At 50.8% G+C, this 16,847-nt stretch overlaps 1 protein-coding gene across 1 annotated transcript; it reads left to right on the top strand.

Moving 5' to 3' along the window:
* The first annotated feature begins 598 nt into the window (after positions 1-598).
* DACT3 (dishevelled binding antagonist of beta catenin 3) lies at positions 599-10,502 on the top strand. The gene is made up of 4 exons (XM_065926360.1): positions 599-908; positions 6,532-6,628; positions 6,789-6,941; positions 8,239-10,502. The coding sequence occupies exons 1-4, from the start codon at positions 660-662 to the stop codon at positions 9,636-9,638; spliced, it is 1,899 nt and encodes a 632-aa protein (XP_065782432.1). The 5' UTR covers positions 599-659; the 3' UTR covers positions 9,639-10,502.
* Positions 10,503-16,847: the final 6,345 nt, after the last annotated feature.

Here is a 16,847-nt window from a genome sequence, read left to right as displayed (position 1 = left end):
CTCTCGTATTACAGCTGAATATCTGGGAAGGCTTCCTGGAAGAGGAGGCAAAATCAGCACTAGACTCTCAAATCCTTTCCGCCCCGCGCGCCGCTTCAGAAGCTGAAGGTTAGGAGAGGTGGGGAGAGAGGAGCAGCTGCCAAAATGTCACATGGACCCATTCTCTATTTATAGATCACCCCTGCCCTTCTCGCGGGACAGTCCAATGGCAGCCAGAGCTCTCCCGCAAGGGGGCGGAACCAGCTGCGGGATGGGAGAGACCAGGACCAATGACATCCGGGCAAGGGAGGACTTGTTTCATTGTGACGCGTGGGGGGCGTGGCCAGGGCCCAAAGGGCGGTGAGAAGGGGGGCGTGGCGAGGAGGGCCGTAAGCCGATCGAGTAGGCAGCTGCGAGCATGCGTCGCTTTGGAGGGTGCACAGCAGAGAATCTTCGTAAGGAAGGGTACCAGCCAATAAGCCGGGGTTGCTCTGTCGCCGGGGGCGTGGCCATGCAGATAAGGTGCGGGTGGGCGGCCCAATGGGCGGGCGCCTATGCAGATGAGACGGTGACAGCCGGGCCAGCGGGCGGGCTGGCAGGCGGGCTGTTGGGGCGGGGAGGTGGGACCGGGAGAGGGGTGGCCGCGGGGCCCGGCCGGTCTGGGGCGGGGGGCCGCAGCCATGATCCGGGCCTTCTCGTTCCCGGTGAGCCCCGAGCGGGGTCGGCTGCGGGGCTGGCTAGAGGGCAGCCTGGCCGGGCTCTGCGAGTTACACTGGCTCCGGGAGAGGCAGGAGTACCGCGTGCAGCAGGCGCTGCGGCTGGCCCAGCCCGGAATGGGGGGCGCCGAGGCCGAGGACGAGGAGGACGCCGACGAGGACGAAGATGCGGCGGCGGCGCGCCGGGCCGCAGCGGCCCTGGAAGAGCAGCTGGTGAGGGGCCACCTGTCCTTCCGTCCCTGTGCCCTCGTCTGTGTCTGTCTGTCTGTCTCGGTTGGATGCTCAGACACCCGTCCGGGTGGGGGAGGGAGGAGGGGAAAAGAAGAGGGGGGTGGGGCTGGATAGTCTGGGCGGCGGGCGGGATCAGGCCTCCCCGCCCCCAAACTGGGAAAGGGGGCTGCATCGCCTCTGCCGGACCCTCGTGTGATGCACAGGCCCGCATTTCCTACACCCCTTCCCCAAAGAAAACCCATCTGGGCGCCAAGTACGTGTAAGGCCCGCGCTGAGTATTTGGCAGGCGTTGTCTTTTTGCAGCTTGGGGGATAAGGGGATGATAGTACCCATTTCATAGAGGAAAAAACCTGAGACTCAGAGAGGGCAAACGACTCACCCAAGGTCACACAGCCGGATCCAAACATGACCCTCTCCTGGCCTCCCTATCTACCCCCCCTCCCCCCGTCTCCTAAGTCCTGGTGCGCTTGGAGATCTACGGAGGGGGCGGGGAGGGGGGAGGGGATCCTCGAGTCTCCTGAGGGAGGGATTGCTGCCGAGAGGAAGTTCACAGTCCCTTAGGATCCCCCGGTGATCTCGACTCTCTGGTGACACTTTCCCTCCTTTGCTACCTGGTCACAGCCCTGCTTAACCCAAGTGGTGGCAAATTGAAGCAGCATGGGAGTCTGACTTCTAGACACCCTGGGTGCTTGATGGTGAAAGATGAGGCAAGGTGTCCAGAATGACTTAGGGAGCATCACCCCTCTCTGCCTCTCTTTGTTATTCCTTAATTCTCCTGGGTTTCTTGCACTCTTTTCCCTCCTGACACATCTCTGTGACTTTCTGTGCCTGTCTCTCTGCCTTCTCAGTCCTCTGTCTCTCTGTCTCCCTTGGTCGTCCTTTCTTGCATTTCTTCCTGCCCCACATCCCTGTCTCTCTCTCCCCCTCCCCCCAGCCTGCCAGGCCCCAGACCCCAGCTCCACTTGCTGATCCCATCCCCAAGCCTGTGTGTGGTCAGAGCTTCCCGTTTGGGGAAACCTGAGCCGAGGTAGCAGGGGGAGGGGGCTCTCCCTGCTACTGACCTCGACTGCCCCCTCCTCGGATGGGGAATGGCGGGAAGGTGGGGGTAAAGTGAAGCCAGACTCTGGGGCAGGACGGCCAGCCCCTCCCCCCACCCCCGTCAGGAGAGGGACCCTGCACATTCTTCTGTGGAAACAGAAACAGCTGTGGGAGGCCCCACCCCCTCCCAAAGTTAGAGCCGCGCGTTGTGGGGGCCCTCACCAGCTCACCCCACCCTAAGCTGGCTGGGCTTGGGAAGGCACCTCCCATCCCTCCAAAGAGAGGCAGAAGGCATGGGGATGGGCCAGCTGTGTCCTGCCTCCCTGCCCCTCATCCTCTACCTCTCTCTGCCTCAGTCTCCCCCTTTTCTGCCCCTCTCTCTACTCCCACCCATCAGTACTCCCCCCCCCCCACCCCCAACAATCTCCAAGCAGAGCTCCGTCCCTGCATCAGGGAGGAGGCGGTGGCAGGCAACGGGAGGGAGACAGCGCCACTGAGGGAGGAGCAGAGAAGCGCTAAATATAAACTCCTCTGGTGTTGGGGGTTCCTGGGTCCTTCCAAAGAGGGGGTGGGGGCCTCCTCTGATCCCTGAACCTCTGTTGTGTGATGCTCACCCCTTCAACTCCTCCACCCCACCACCCAGGGATACACTCCCTTTGAAACAAGAATTGATTGAGGCCAGAATTGATTCATTTCTAGTAGGAAAGATAGGGATGCAGGGAAAGATTAGGGGGAACCTCAGAGAAAAGAGGCAAGAATCCTCAATGGGGCAGGAGTACTGTTCTCTCCCGCCAAGGAAATGGTCCCCTTCCAGCAAGAAGGACTCAAGTTAGACTTGCAGAAGGACTTCCTAACAGAGATCAAGGGAATTGGACACAGACCAGGGGCATGTGAGTGGGGGCAATAAAGGTCTGGGAAAGTTTGGGCAAAGGGGTCTCCAGAGGTCCAAACCACATTCATCTTAAACCTGCCTGAAGTGGGCAGCCTCAGGCCCACTTGCAAACGGGATTGCAAAAAAAAAAAAAACCATAAGGGGCACTGTGAATAGGCAGAGAGCCAGATTCAGGCCAAGGACCTTCTGGTCTTTTAAAGATTCATCTCCTTGCAGCTGGGAGGATGAAGAAATGAGGTCAGACTTGCAAATAGGGGGGTGTTGTAGGGTCCAGGCACTGGGGAGGAAGAGGCCCCTTCTATTTATCTTCCTTACTCCTGCTCTTCCCTGCAGTGGAAGAACTGAAATTGGACCTGCAGAATTTACTGGGGAAAAAAATCTTTTTTCATTTATTTCTAATTACACCAGTAAAGCATGATTTTATATTTTCCCTATTAGAAATTCATGGCTTTCATGTAATAATAAAAGTCAGTATTTATTTAGTGCTTGCTTAAAAGGAACTGCTGTTTAAATTTGTTTAATCCTTACAAAAACCCATTGGAATCAAATGATGCCCATGTTACAGATGAGGAAACTGAGGCCCAGAAACCAGCTCAAGGTCATACAGCTGGCAAGTGGCTGTGAGTTGAACTTGAACCCTGGCAATTCGGCTCCCAGCTGCGCCTCCATAAACACTTCATCCTACCATCCAGTCCCCTCATCCCTCCCTTGACTCCCTAAAATCCACCCTCTTGCCTGTGATCTTCATTGTCACCCTGGTGTGAATTCTGCATCTATGCACAAAAACAACCTACATTCCAAAATACGTAGAGTTTGCTTTGAGTTTGCTTTGCTTTTTTCAAATTCCAGTTTCTTGGGTGAGGTATCAGAGACTATGGCAGTGGTTCTTAAAGTGTGGCCTGATGGACTAGTAGCATTACCCAGGAACTTGTTAGAAATTCAATTTCTTAGGCTCCTACCTGGAATCAGAAGCTATGGGGGGTCAGACCCAGTAACTTAGCTTTTAACACAACCCCCAGGTAGTAGTTCTGACTCATCCTTATACTATACATTCTGCCTTTTTTTTTTTTTTCCTTTGGCTGTGCTAGCTCTGCGTTATGGCACTTGGGCTGTCTGTTGCAATGCATAGGCTTCTCTAGCTGTGGAGTGTGGGCTTAGTTGCCTCGGGGCATTTGGGATCTTAGTTCCCCAACTAGGGATCAAACCCACGTCTCCTGCCTGGTGGATCTTAACCACTGGACCACCAGGGAAGTCCCTCTGCATTTTCCTTTTTTCACTCCACAATAGGTCTTGATGATGGTTCTATTATATAGAAATTGTCTCATTCCATTTTAACAGCTGTATAGTATTCTGCTGTATTCATTCATTCCTTTCCCAAACATTTCCTGGGCACCTACTTTGAGCCAGGAACTATCATAGGCACTGGACTGCGTTGGGGGGCGGGTGACAGGGATGGTGCAGCAGTATACAGAACAGACCCGAATCTCTGCTCTTCTGGGGCTGGGACTGACGATCTGGTGAGAAAGACAATGAACAAATGACAGCCTGATACATCATTTTAAGTCAGGAGGTCATTGCTGCTCTGTCAGGGGAGGGAGTGGGGGGGATAAGGCAGGGCAACCCAGGTGCAGAACGATGGGGAGCTATTTTGGAAAGAGTGATCAGAGAAGGGAACACGTTAGGGATCTGAATGAAGCAAGGGAGGGAGCCAGGAGAGTGTGCTGGGGAAACATCCTACTGAGTTAGGAGCATGCCTAGTATGTTCAGGGAACAGTCAGGAGGCCAGTGTGGCTACAGTGGAGTGAGCAAGGACATGATTAGTGTGGGACAGGATGTGGGATTATAGGGGTGGTCCTTGATGTGTTTTAGCCATCCCTGACACTGCATCATGCATCTGCATCCCTGGGATCTGCTCAAGGATGACACCACTCTGAGCATCTCTGTCCACTGAGCTCAAAGTGAAACGATCTGTTGACTTTCCTCCCAGATACAAGCCCAGATGGGGGCTTCTTTTCTGGGGGGGGAAGGGTAAGGACGGGGCCCAGGAGAGCAGCCACAGGAATAGGAAGTTGGAGGGGGGGTTGTCTGCGGGGGAGCCGGCCAGTCTTTCTGCCCTAAATAGGCAAGCCTGGGCGGCTGCCCTCTCAGCCCCTCCTCCCCTCTTCCCTCCCTCCCGCTGCCTGCCTGCCGTCCAGACAAGCCGCTTTTGTCTGAGGGTCAACCGTCAGCCCGAGGCTGCCCCCACCTCTGGCCTCACCCAGATCCCTGTGAGACTCTTCCTGGCTCCAGTCCTGTTTTTCAAAAGGGGGTTAAGTCCTAGTGTCTTGGAGACCCCATGTGTGTTGTTTCAGCCCCTGCCCCCACCGTGTCCCAGTCACTCCCCTTAAAGGGTTTCACCTTCATTTATTCACATCTGATAGGAGGCGGTCTTTTCCTGCAGCACAAAGGATCCAGGGTAGACTCCATCGACATTTCCCATGGGGATGAGGTGCTGTGACAGACACTAGGGCTTCTAGGTGAGGATGGAGCTAGGGCAGGAGGAGGAGAGGTCCCTGCTGGAGGCAATGGAACCCCCTGGGGTTTGCTATGGTAGTTCCACTAAGGCTAGATTCACAGAAGGGCTTTCCAGTAAGCGTTTGTTGTTGTTGATCAGTCGCTAAATCATGTCTGACTCTTTGTGACCCCATGGACTGTAGCCCACCAGGCTTCTCTGTCCATGGGATTTCCCAGGCAAGAATACTGGAGTGGGTTGCCATGCCCTCCTTCAGGGGATCTTCCCAACCCAGGGATCGAACCTGCGTCTCCTGAATTTCCTGCATTGGCAGGTGGATTCTTTACCACTGAGTCACCAGGGAAGCCCTCCAGTAGACATGAGGGGATTCTTTCTGAGAGGTGCAAAGATTTATATGAATCGTGGTCAGCCTGTTTTACCCAAATGAGGGACAGAGTCAGCCTGCAGCAAGAAAAACTTAAGGAAGAATTGCAGAAGGACTTTTCATTGGTGATAAGGGGCATTGGGGGGACTTCCCTGGCGGTCCAGTGGCTAGGACTCTGAACACTCCCAATGCGGGGGGCGGGGGGCGGGTTAGATCCCTGATCAGTGAGTTAGATCCCACATGCTGCAACTACAACCTGGAGCAGCCAAGTAAATAAATAAATAAATATTAAAAAGGGGGGGGCCATGAGGGGAGGTGGGAGCATCTGAGAAGAGAGAGTCAAAGTCTGGGAGAAGGCAGATGAATGAATGGCTGAGAGATCTGCTGGGTCCTGAACACTAACTTCTAGCAGTGACCTGCCTTTACAGCAGGAAGACCTGAAGTTATGCTCAAAGAGCATTCTAATAGGGGTTAAGGAGCCATGAGCTCCAGATGGAGGGAACAGCTGGTAGAGAAGGGACAAGAGATGGGACCTTCGGAAGCCTTATCACTCACACTTAAGAGGGAATGAGGTGACTGCAGCATGAGGGACTGGAGTTAGATGACCAGGAGGACTTTCTAATGGGTTGAAGAGACAGAAATATAGAAAGGAATCCTGGAAGTTGGGTACTGCTTTTACCTTTTTGAAATCAAGCCTCACTGTCAAAGCGAAACTCTGCCCATGAGCTGCTAGAATAGAAGACCAGGTGACAGAGGACTGGGGGGTCTTCTGATCATGTTGCTCTCCCTACCTCCTTAGGAGGCCTTGCCTGGGCTCATCTGGGACCTGGGCCAGCAGCTGGGAGACCTGAGCCTGGAGTCTGGGGGCTTGGAACAGGAGAGTGGACGCAGCTCGGGTAAGCATGGGTAGAGGTAGTATGGTCTGCCTGGGCCACCCCACCCCACTGTCTCCTGTTTCTCAGGCTCCTTACTCTGCCTCTTGATCGCCTCCCCTCCATCCCGTGTCCCCCGTTCAGGCCCCCCTGATTGTTTTCTCCCCTTCTCTTTGAAATCTAGGCTTCTATGAAGACCCCAGCTCCACGGGAGGCCCGGACTCACCACCCTCTACTTTCTGTGGGGACAGTGGCTTCTCTGGTTCTGGCTCCTATGGACGCCTGGGTCCCTCTGAACCCCGGGGCATCTATGCCAGCGAGAGGCCCAAGTCCCTAGGTAAGGTGGGTAGGGTTGGGCCCCCAAGAGTCAGGCTTTTGATCACAAGCATCTGAGTCAGATCAACCTGGATTTGAAGTCTGGCTGTAACTGTCCCTTTCTGTGTGATTTTGAGCACATTCCTTCTTTCTGGGCGTTATTTCTCCATCCATTAAAATAGGATTCATAACAGCATCTACTTCACAGGGAAGTTTTGACTATTCAGTGAGCCTCTGCCGAAAGACATTGGAACATGGCACATGGTAGCCATTCGGTAAACAGAAATTGCTGCTATTCATTTGTTCAACTACCTTTCTGAGTCTACTATGTGCCTTCCTGGCACATATCATAGGGGTGAGGAATAGAGCAGTAAAGAAATCACTGTCTTCATGAAACTGACATTCGAGTGAAAGAGATAGATAATATACAAGATAAATAAGTAAAACATCTAAGATATTAGATGTTTTATTTATTTATTTAATAAGCTCCGTGGTGGCTCAGACAGTAAAGAATCCACCTGCAATGCAGGAGGCACGGGTTTGATCCCTGGGTCAGGAAGATCCCCTGGAGAAGGAAATGGCAATCCACTCCAGTATTCTTGCCAGGGAAATCCCATGGACGGAGGAGCCTGGCGGGCTACAGTCCATAGGGTCACAAAGAATCTCACGTGACTGAATGACTTTCACTTTTCATTTATTTAATGGTCAAGTCCCATGTTAAGATCTTAGTTCCCCGACCAGGGACTGAACCCATGCCCCCTGCATTGGAAGCACGGAGTCTTAACCCCTGGACCACCAGGGAAGTCCCTAGGATATTAGATATTGACATGTACCATGAAAATAAAATTATGGAAGGGGATGAGAGCATGTCTCTTGGAGCCGGGAAGGGAAATGCAACTGTAGAAAATATGACCAGAGACGGCATCACTGAGGCTGTGACGTTGGAGTGGCGCCCTAAAGTAAGAGCGGGAGTGGGTCAAGCAGACCTCCTGAGGGAAGGGTAGTTTAGGTAACAGGAGCAGCCAGTACAGAGACTGGCCCCGTGCATCCAGGAGGCGGAGATCTCTAAGTGCAGAGGAGTTGGAGGTCAGACACGCAGAGGCAGGACGGACCATGCAAGGCCTTGGAGGCCGCTGTGAAGACTTCGTTATGAACCTGATGTGTGGAAAGGGGTGAGAGCAGGTGCTTCGTTGTTACTGTCGTTTCTAATGGGAGTGGGAGAGTAGGGCAGGCGGCAGGCAAACTGCTCCTCCTCGGCTCATAGGGAAAGGGCTTTGAGAGCTTCTCCTCTCTCTTCCTTTTTTGCCTCCCTCCCCTAGGAGATGCCAGTCCCAGCGCACCCGAGGCAGTGGGCGCTAGGGCAGCCGTGCCGCGGTCCTTCTCGGCGCCCTACCCGACGGCTGCGGGGTCTGCGGGCCCGGAGGCCTGCTCCTCCGCGGAGCGACGAGCCCGCGCGGGGCCCTTCCTGACGCCCAGCCCCCTGCACGCCGTAGCGCTGCGCAGCCCACGGCCCTGCGGCCGCCCTCCCCCGGACTCGCCCGACGCCGCGGGCGCGGGGCGGCCCCTGGACGGCTACATCTCGGCGCTCTTGCGCAGGCGCCGCCGCCGGGGGGCGGGCCAGCCCCGGACCAGTCCCGGGGGCGCGGACGGGGGCCCGCGGCGCCAGAACAGCGTGCGCCAGCGGCCTCCCGACGCGTCCCCGCCCCCCGGAGGCGCGCGATCCGCGCCCGAGCCCCCGGTGGAGCGCGCGGGGGTCCGTCCCGCCAGCCCGGCCCCGTTGGGGCGCGCCTGGGCCTCGCCGTGGGAGGCGGAGGCGACCCCCGAGCCCGTGGCCCCGCCCGCTGCCCCCTCGCCCCCCGACAGCCCGGCGGAGGGCCGCCTGGTGAAGGCACAGTACATCCCGGGCGCGCAGGCCGCCACCCGCGGCCTTCCTGGCCGCGCGGCGCGCCGTAAAGCGCCCCCTCTGACACGGGGCCGCAGCGTGGAGCAGTCCCCACCCCGGGAGCGTCCCCGGGCCGCGGGCCGCCGCGGACGCATGACCGAGGCCTCGGGCCGCCGGGGCTCGCCCAGGGCTCGCAAGGCCGCGCGCTCCCAGTCCGAGACCAGCCTTTTGGGCCGCGCCGCCGCAGTTCCTCCAGGTCCCCCCAAGTACCCCACAGCCGAAAGGGAAGAGCCTCGGCCGCCACGGCCTCGCCGTGGCCCAGCGCCCACTCTCGCGGCTCAGGCCGCCGGGTCCTGCCGCCGCTGGCGCTCCACGGCCGAGATCGACGCTGCCGATGGGCGCCGAGGCCGGCCCCGCGGCCCCGCCGCGCGAGGCCCGGGTCCTGGCCCATCCCCGTCAGCTCCTCAGCGCCGTCTGCTCTACGGCTGCGCGGGCAGCGACTCGGAGTGTTCGGCCGGGCGCCTGGGGCCCCTGGGGCGCCGGGGCCCGGCAAGCGGCGTTGGCGGAGGCGGCTACGGGGAGAGTGAATCGAGCGCCAGCGAGGGCGAGTCGCCTGCCTTCAGCTCCGCATCCAGCGACTCCGATGGCAGCGGTGGCCTCGTGTGGCCGCAGCAGCTGGTGGCAGCCACCGCGGCCTCCGGACCGGGGGCTGGGGCGGGTGGAGGGGCGCCTGCGGGCCCCGCCAAAGTCTTTGTGAAGATCAAGGCTTCCCACGCGCTCAAGAAGAAGATACTGCGTTTCCGTTCGGGTTCTCTCAAGGTCATGACTACAGTGTGAGTTTAGAGGTTTGCTTGGGATCCCCCTTCATGGCCTCTGCACCACCACACCCCCAATCACTGACCCTTCTACACCTCCTTTCCAAAGACCACCATTCTCTCTGCTTCCAAAGACCCTTCTTCACTGCCCCATTCATTGCAGTCTTGGTTGAAAAGGCTCCTCCTCCACCACAGGGAGGAATTGGGGAGGAGCCCTATTTGACCCAGTTGAGCTGCGGACTCTGCAGCCCTTGGGCTAGAAAGTTCCCTTTCTGTGGGCCTCACTTTCTTCATCTGTACTATGGGTGTACTATGGTATACAGAAGGGGTAATTCAATTTGAATTTCCCCATTTTAGTTTAGACAGTTAGTCCGTTTTTTCCTCTTCGTTTCTCTCACTGAACCCTCTTATTCCTAGTTTCCATGCCCAGTTATGGCCCCCGTTCACATTCACAAAGTGCCCCCTCCACGTCCTTGAACCCTTAGGATATCCCCTTAGCACCCTGGTCAGAGACTTTGTGGCTGACCCAGAGGGTGCTTGCAGAGTGCCCTGGAAAGGGAAGGAGCACTGACTTTGGGGTTTTGAGGGTCAAGTAGGAGTTGGTGACACCAGGAAAGAAAGACTCTTTCACCTCCCTCCCTGGACAGATATGAAGGATTGGGAGGTAGAAGAGGGGAAGGAAGATGGCTTCTATCTCGTGGCACCCCCTGTGAGAGGGAGTGGGGGAAGCCCAGGATGACCCTCAGTTGTTCCAATCCAGTATTTTTTCTTTTCTTTTTTTAAATTACTGTATTTATTATGACGATGGTGACTCCCCAGTGCACAGGGGGGCCAGAATCTGTGTGTTTCTTTAACCTCTTTGTAAATAAATGCACAGTGTTACATATGTGGTGGTGGACTTTCCTTCCGTGGTTAAATGGATTTTTCCTTTGGACTACTATTTATTGAGCAACTACTGTTTGCTTTGGATATGATAATGTCAGATCCAGATGTTAAATCCTAACCTAGGTCTCAATAGCATTTTTTTTTACCACTGAATATTTTATATCAATGAATCTAACCTTAGGTTGAGTTTTGTTTGGTCATAAATATGGTTTCATAAAATGGAAATAATAAAGAAATAAAAAACAAAATGTTTAGAAATGGAAATAATATAGGTAAAGTGACAGCCCCAAATGCCTCCTCTCAGAAGTCATCATAATCAGTTTGATGTGCATCCTTCTATGTTTTCCTTTATGTGTTTGCATACATGTAGGAATCCTAGTAGCTATATAAATATATGAGACTGTACATATGCATGAAGTGAAGTGAAAGTCGCTCAGTCAAGTCTGACTCTTTGAGACCCCATGGACGTATAGTCCATGCAATTTTCCAGGCCAGAATACTGGAGTGGGTAGATCCCCTTCTCCAGGGGACCTTCCCAACCCAGGGGTCGAACCCAGGTCTCCCTCATTGCAGGCAGCTTCTTTACCAGATGAACCACCAGGGATGTCCATACATATTAATATACATATAGTTATACTCCATCCAGCTAAAACTATTTACATAAGTTGAGCCATATGTATACATGGTTTAACAGTTTTTTAATCTGTGCCTGGAGATTTCTATATGGGAAAGGTTTTAATTAGTTGAATTTCTTTGAGAGGTTAGTACTATTTATTAGCTTTTCTGTTTACTTGTTTATGCTTTTCTATTTCTTCATATGTCAGTTTTACTAAGTTGTAGTCTAGGTATTTTTTCATCTCATCTAAATTTAGGTGGTGTATTTTCCTATCATTGTAGTAGCTGCATATGATTCCAATGGGGTTGGGGTTACCCATGATCTAACCTTATTGTCAGCTCCTCAATTTTTTCTATTTTAGACTTTAAGAGCCTTTCTTAGCTCAGTAGGCAGTGCATCAGTCTCATATTTTAGACTTTAGTGCAATTGTTTCTTTGTATATGCCTCTTTGTGCATATACATATTTCTGTAGGATCCTAGAAATAGACTCACTTGGTCATTACAGTACAATCATTTGAAATTATAATTGACATAGTCACAATTCCTTCCACTGAGACTGCCCTCAGTTGACATTTCCAACAGTAATTTCTGAGAGGCCCATTTTTTTTTCACCCCTTCACCAAACAAGAGATGCTATTAATCATTTTCATTTTTCCAATCTAGGGGAAAAATGTTTTTATTTTAATTAGCATGTCTCCCTACTTTCATACAACACATTTTGTATGCTTGTTGGCCCACTTGTAATTCTCTGAATTGCCTGTTCACACCTTTTGCCCATTTTTCTTTTGGATAAGCCCAATAATTATACTAACTGCATGGATGGGTAAATAGAGACTCAGAGAGGGGCTATTACCCTGGTCACAAAGCAAGAGGGAGCCAGGACTAGGATCCAATCTCCACTGACTCCACAGTCTGAAGAATGGGTATTTGTTGCTGCTTTGACCTTTGTGACTACATGCGCTACACGGGTGCGTCCACCTCTCTGTCCCTTTGACTTCTGAGAAAGTAAGGTCTGCTGTACTCACTTGTATGTCCAGGGCCCACTAAGGCAATCTGGATATAGTAAGGAACAAAACAGAGAAAAGTCCTTGCCCCGTGGAGCTCCCCTTCTGGTAGGTGTGAGTTGTAGTGGTGGTGTGTAAAAGATACTTCCTTTTACAGCAACAAAGTTTTTTTTTTTTACTTTTGTTTTGCTTTTTTTGCTTTTGGCTGTGCCACGAGATTTGCAGGATCTTATTTCTCTGACCAGAGAACTGAGGCATTGCACTAAAAGCGCCATCTAAAATCACTAGACCACCAGGGAACTCACAAAGTTATATTTTAAAGTTTCCGGGAAAAGTCATTGCTTCTCAGGCCCTTGGGAATATTTCTCCCATCTCTGTTTCATAAAAGGAGCAACTAAAGCTGAAAGGGGGAAGGGACTTGTCTAAGGATACGCAAATCTCTCAGTGGTCAAGATGGTTGAAGTGCAGATGGCTGACCTTTCTTCCTTTTTAAGACTTTAGTGCTTAATCATAAAAAATAACCAACACTCTATGAGCACTTACTATATGCCAGACTATTCTCAGTGACTCATTTAATTCTCACATTCTCACGGAGGTGGATATGATTCTTATGCCCAGTAAAAATTTTATTTATTTATTTATTTGACTGTGCTGGGTCTTAGTTGTGACATTTGGTATCTTTAGTTGCAGCATGTGGAATTTAGTTCCCTGCCCAGGGATCAAACCCAGGGCCCCCCCTCCATTGGAAGCCTGGAGTCTTAGCCACTGGACCACTAGAGAATCCCTCTTACGTCCATTTTGATGGAGAAACCGAGGCACAGCTCTCTGGAGTCACTTACCAGAAACCAAGAAGTAGCAAAGCCAGACCTTTAAGTTCAGACTGCCTACGAGTCCATGCTATAAGCCGTTGCCCCATCAGCCTATTTCTGTATGGATTATCTCTAGACAGATACACAAGGGACTGCTCACAGGGATGGAGGCTGGGCGCGTGGCGGGCAGGAGGGGATGCTGATACAATAAATAAATAAATTCTATAATTTTTAAAAGGTGATAAGGACTGTGAGGGGGAAACTGAGCAGAGATATGAAGGAATCGGGAGGGATGGGGAGGCAGAGGAGTTTTTAAGTAGACTGATCAGGGTGTTCTAATTGAGAGGGTGACTTTTGAACAGAGACCTGAAGGAGGTGGGGAGTTGAAGCTTATGGATCTCTTGGGAAAGAACCTCCCAGGCAGAGGGATCAGCCAGTGCTGAAGCCCAAACAGTGCCTGGTATGTTGGCAAAATAGTTGGGAGTCCAGAATGTCTGGAGCAGTGAGTGACAGGGGGAGAACGGGGCCTGGGGAGGGTTCGGGGGAGGTGAGGGCAGAGAATGGTCTGGGACCACTGCATCACGTGGGGTCTCATGGGCCATGGTGAGGAATTTGGTTTTTATTCCTCCAGAGAGATGAGAGCCATGGGAGAATTCAGAGCAGAAGAGCAACTTAGATGTTTGGGGTGTGGGAGGAGGGGGTTAACAGCTCTATTGAAACATAATTCACTACCATAAAATTTGCCCATATAAAATACAGGACTCAGTGGTTTTTGTTTAAAGTTTTTTCCCCCTTGTGATGGGAACTTTTAAGATGGACTCTCTTAGCACCTTTCAGACATGCAATACAGGATTATTAATTATACTCACCATGTTGTACTTTATATCCCATGACTTACTTGTTTACAACTAGAAATTTGCTTTTAACTCTCTTCACCCATTTTACCCATCCCCCAACTCCTCAGGCAACCATCAATCTCTCTGTCTAGGAGCTTGTTTTTTTTTTTAGATTCCATATATAAATGAGACCCCCATGGCACTGTCTTTTTCTGTCTGACTTATTTCATCTGTTGTCCATCCATGTTGTGACAAATGGCAAGATTTCCCTCTTTTTTATGCCTGAATAATATTCCATTATATTCACATTTTCTTTATTCATTCCCATCAGTGGACACTTAAGTTGCTTCCACAGTCTTGGCTATTATAAGAAACGCTGCAATGAACATAGGGGTGAATGTATCCTTTTCAATTGCTGTTTTCATTTTCTTTAGATAAACACCCAGAAATGGAATTGCTGGATCATATGGTAGTTCTGTTTGTTTGAGGAAACTCCAAACTCCATTGTGGCTGCACCCAGCTTACATTCCTAGGAATAGTGCACGAGGGTTCCTTTTTCTCGATATCCTTGAATGACACCTGTCATTGCTTGTCTTTTTGATGATGGCCTTTCTGATAGATGTGAGGTGATATCTCATTGTGGCTTTGATTTGCCTTTCCCGGGTGTTTAGTGATGTTGAGCACCTTTTCATGTACCTGTTGGCCACCTGTATGTCTTATTTGGAAAAATGTATATTCAGATCCTCGGCCCATTTTTTTAAATCAGATTTTCTTTTGCTTTTGAGTTGTATGAGTTCTTTATATATTTTGGATATTAGTTCTTTATGTATTCTGGATGTTAACCCCTTATCTTGTACATGGTTAGCAATGTACCTCATTCAGTAAGTTGCCCTTTCATTTTGTTGATTTCATGTGTAGAAACTCTTAATTTGATATAGTCCTACATTTATTTTTGCTTTTAGTGTCAAATCCAAAAAATAAAATAGTATCTCCACATCTGATGTCAAGTAGCTTACTGCCTATGTTTTCTCCTAGGGCTTTTGTGGTTTCAGTTCTTAGGTTCAAGTACTTAATTCATTTGAGTTAATTTTTGCATAAGGTGTAAGATAGGGATCCAGTTTCATTCTTCTGCATGTGGCTGTTGAGTTTTCAGAACACCATTTATTGAAGAGACTATCTTTTCTCGATTGTATATCCTTGGCTCCTTTATTATAAATTAATTGCCCATGTATGCGTCAGTTTATTTCTGGGCTTCCTATTCTGGCCTGTTGATCTATGTGTCTGTTTTTGTGCCAGTACCATGCTGTTTTAATTACCATAGCATTGTAATATAGTAAGAAATTTGGGCACATGATGCCTCCAGCTTTGTATTTCTTTCTCATAATTGCTGTGGCTATTTAGGGCCTTTTCTGATCTCACACACATTGTAGAATTGTTTGTTCTATTTCTGTGAAAAATGCCATTGGAATTTTGGTAGGGATTGCACAGAATCTGTTAATTGCTTTGGATAGTATGGACAGCTTAACAATATTAATTCTTCCAGTCCGTGAACACAGGATGTCTTTCCATTTATTTCTGTCTTCTTCAGTGTCTTTTATCAAGGCTTTATCAATGGCTTTTATTACAGTCACAGAGTTGTCCTGTGATTATATTATCACCACAGTAAATTTCAGAACATTTCCATCACTCCAGGTAGGAACTCTGCATCCCTTATCTGTCATCCTACAGTCTCCCCAGCCCGTGGGGATCCACTTTTGTAGATCTATTTTTGTCCTTATAGAGTGGCCTGTTCTGGAAATATATGTGGAATCACGCAATACATAGTCTTTTGTAACTGTGTATTTCACTTAGCATAATGTTTTAAAGTTTATCCATGTTGTATCACATGTCAGTACTGCATTTCTTTTTATTGCCAAATGATAGTCCATTATTTGAATAGACCACATATAGTTTATCCATTTATCAGCTGATGAACATTTGGGTCATTTCCACTTTGGGGCTTTTGTGAATAATGCTGCTATGAACATTCAAATACAAGTGTTTGTGTTACTACATGCTTTCATTTCTCCTAGGTAGATACATAAGAGTGGAATTGACAGGTTATCTGGTAACTCTGTAATCTTTTGAGGAACTGACAGAGTATTTTCTAAAACGGCAGCATCATTTTACATCCCCACCAGCAGTGTATGAGAGTGTCAGTTTCTCCACATTCTCACTAGCACTTGCTACAGTTATCTTGGGACTTTGTTTTAAACAGGGTCCCTCTGGCTGCTCTGTGCCTAACAGGATGAGGGAGACAGGTATTAATAGAAGCTGGAGACCCAGTGAGTAGGGACTATAATTGTCCAAGCTGCAGGGCATGGTGCCTGGACCAGAGTGGGGGCAGTAGAGGAGGTGAGAAGTGACTGGATTGTGGACAGACTTTGAAGATGGAGTTAATGGGATTTGTTGCGAGAGCAGTTGTGGGGTGTGAGAAAGGGAGGGGGGATCAAGATTGACCCATCAACTGAGATGAATAAGACTGTGGTAGGAAAGTGTTTGGCAGGTGGAATCAGCTCAGTTCTGGGCAACTGAGTTTGAGATACTGCAGACGTTCATATGGAATGTGCGGTAGGGATTGGGGATTCCATGCTAGATTTATTGTTGGCAGTCACCGCATGTTTCTTTAATAATTCAAGTCAGAATTGAATCTGCAATCCAGGGTCTCAGTTTCTCCCTCCAGAAAATGGGATCAGGAGTGCCGCTGTCATGAGGCTGGGGAATTCCTCTGCAGCACAGGGAAGGATTGCACATCTGGAAACCAAGGCAATGCGTAGAGTGGAAAGGTCCGCAACCGGGAAGAGAAATGGAGGTTACGCTTGGTTCAGACAGTGTCCGCCTGTCCGTCTCCCCGCCCCCAGCCTCTGGCTGCCATTAGAGACGGAGGGAAGATTGGGTCGTCACCCTGTCTTTCTCCGCTCTGAGCCGTGTTTCCTCCTCCGGGGCTGCCCGGGCCAAAACTGCTGATGGAAACCAGCTGCGGGAGGCGCCGAGGTTAGGCGTAAACCCAGGCCCCTCCCCGGCGCCGGCCGACCCCGCTAA

Source organism: Muntiacus reevesi, chromosome 2 (assembly GCF_963930625.1).
Source record: "Muntiacus reevesi chromosome 2, mMunRee1.1, whole genome shotgun sequence".
In the NCBI taxonomy this organism is placed as follows: domain Eukaryota; kingdom Metazoa; phylum Chordata; class Mammalia; order Artiodactyla; family Cervidae; genus Muntiacus; species Muntiacus reevesi.
The sequence above is the reverse complement of the archived record's forward strand: the minus strand, read 5'-3'. Positions and strand labels throughout refer to the sequence as shown.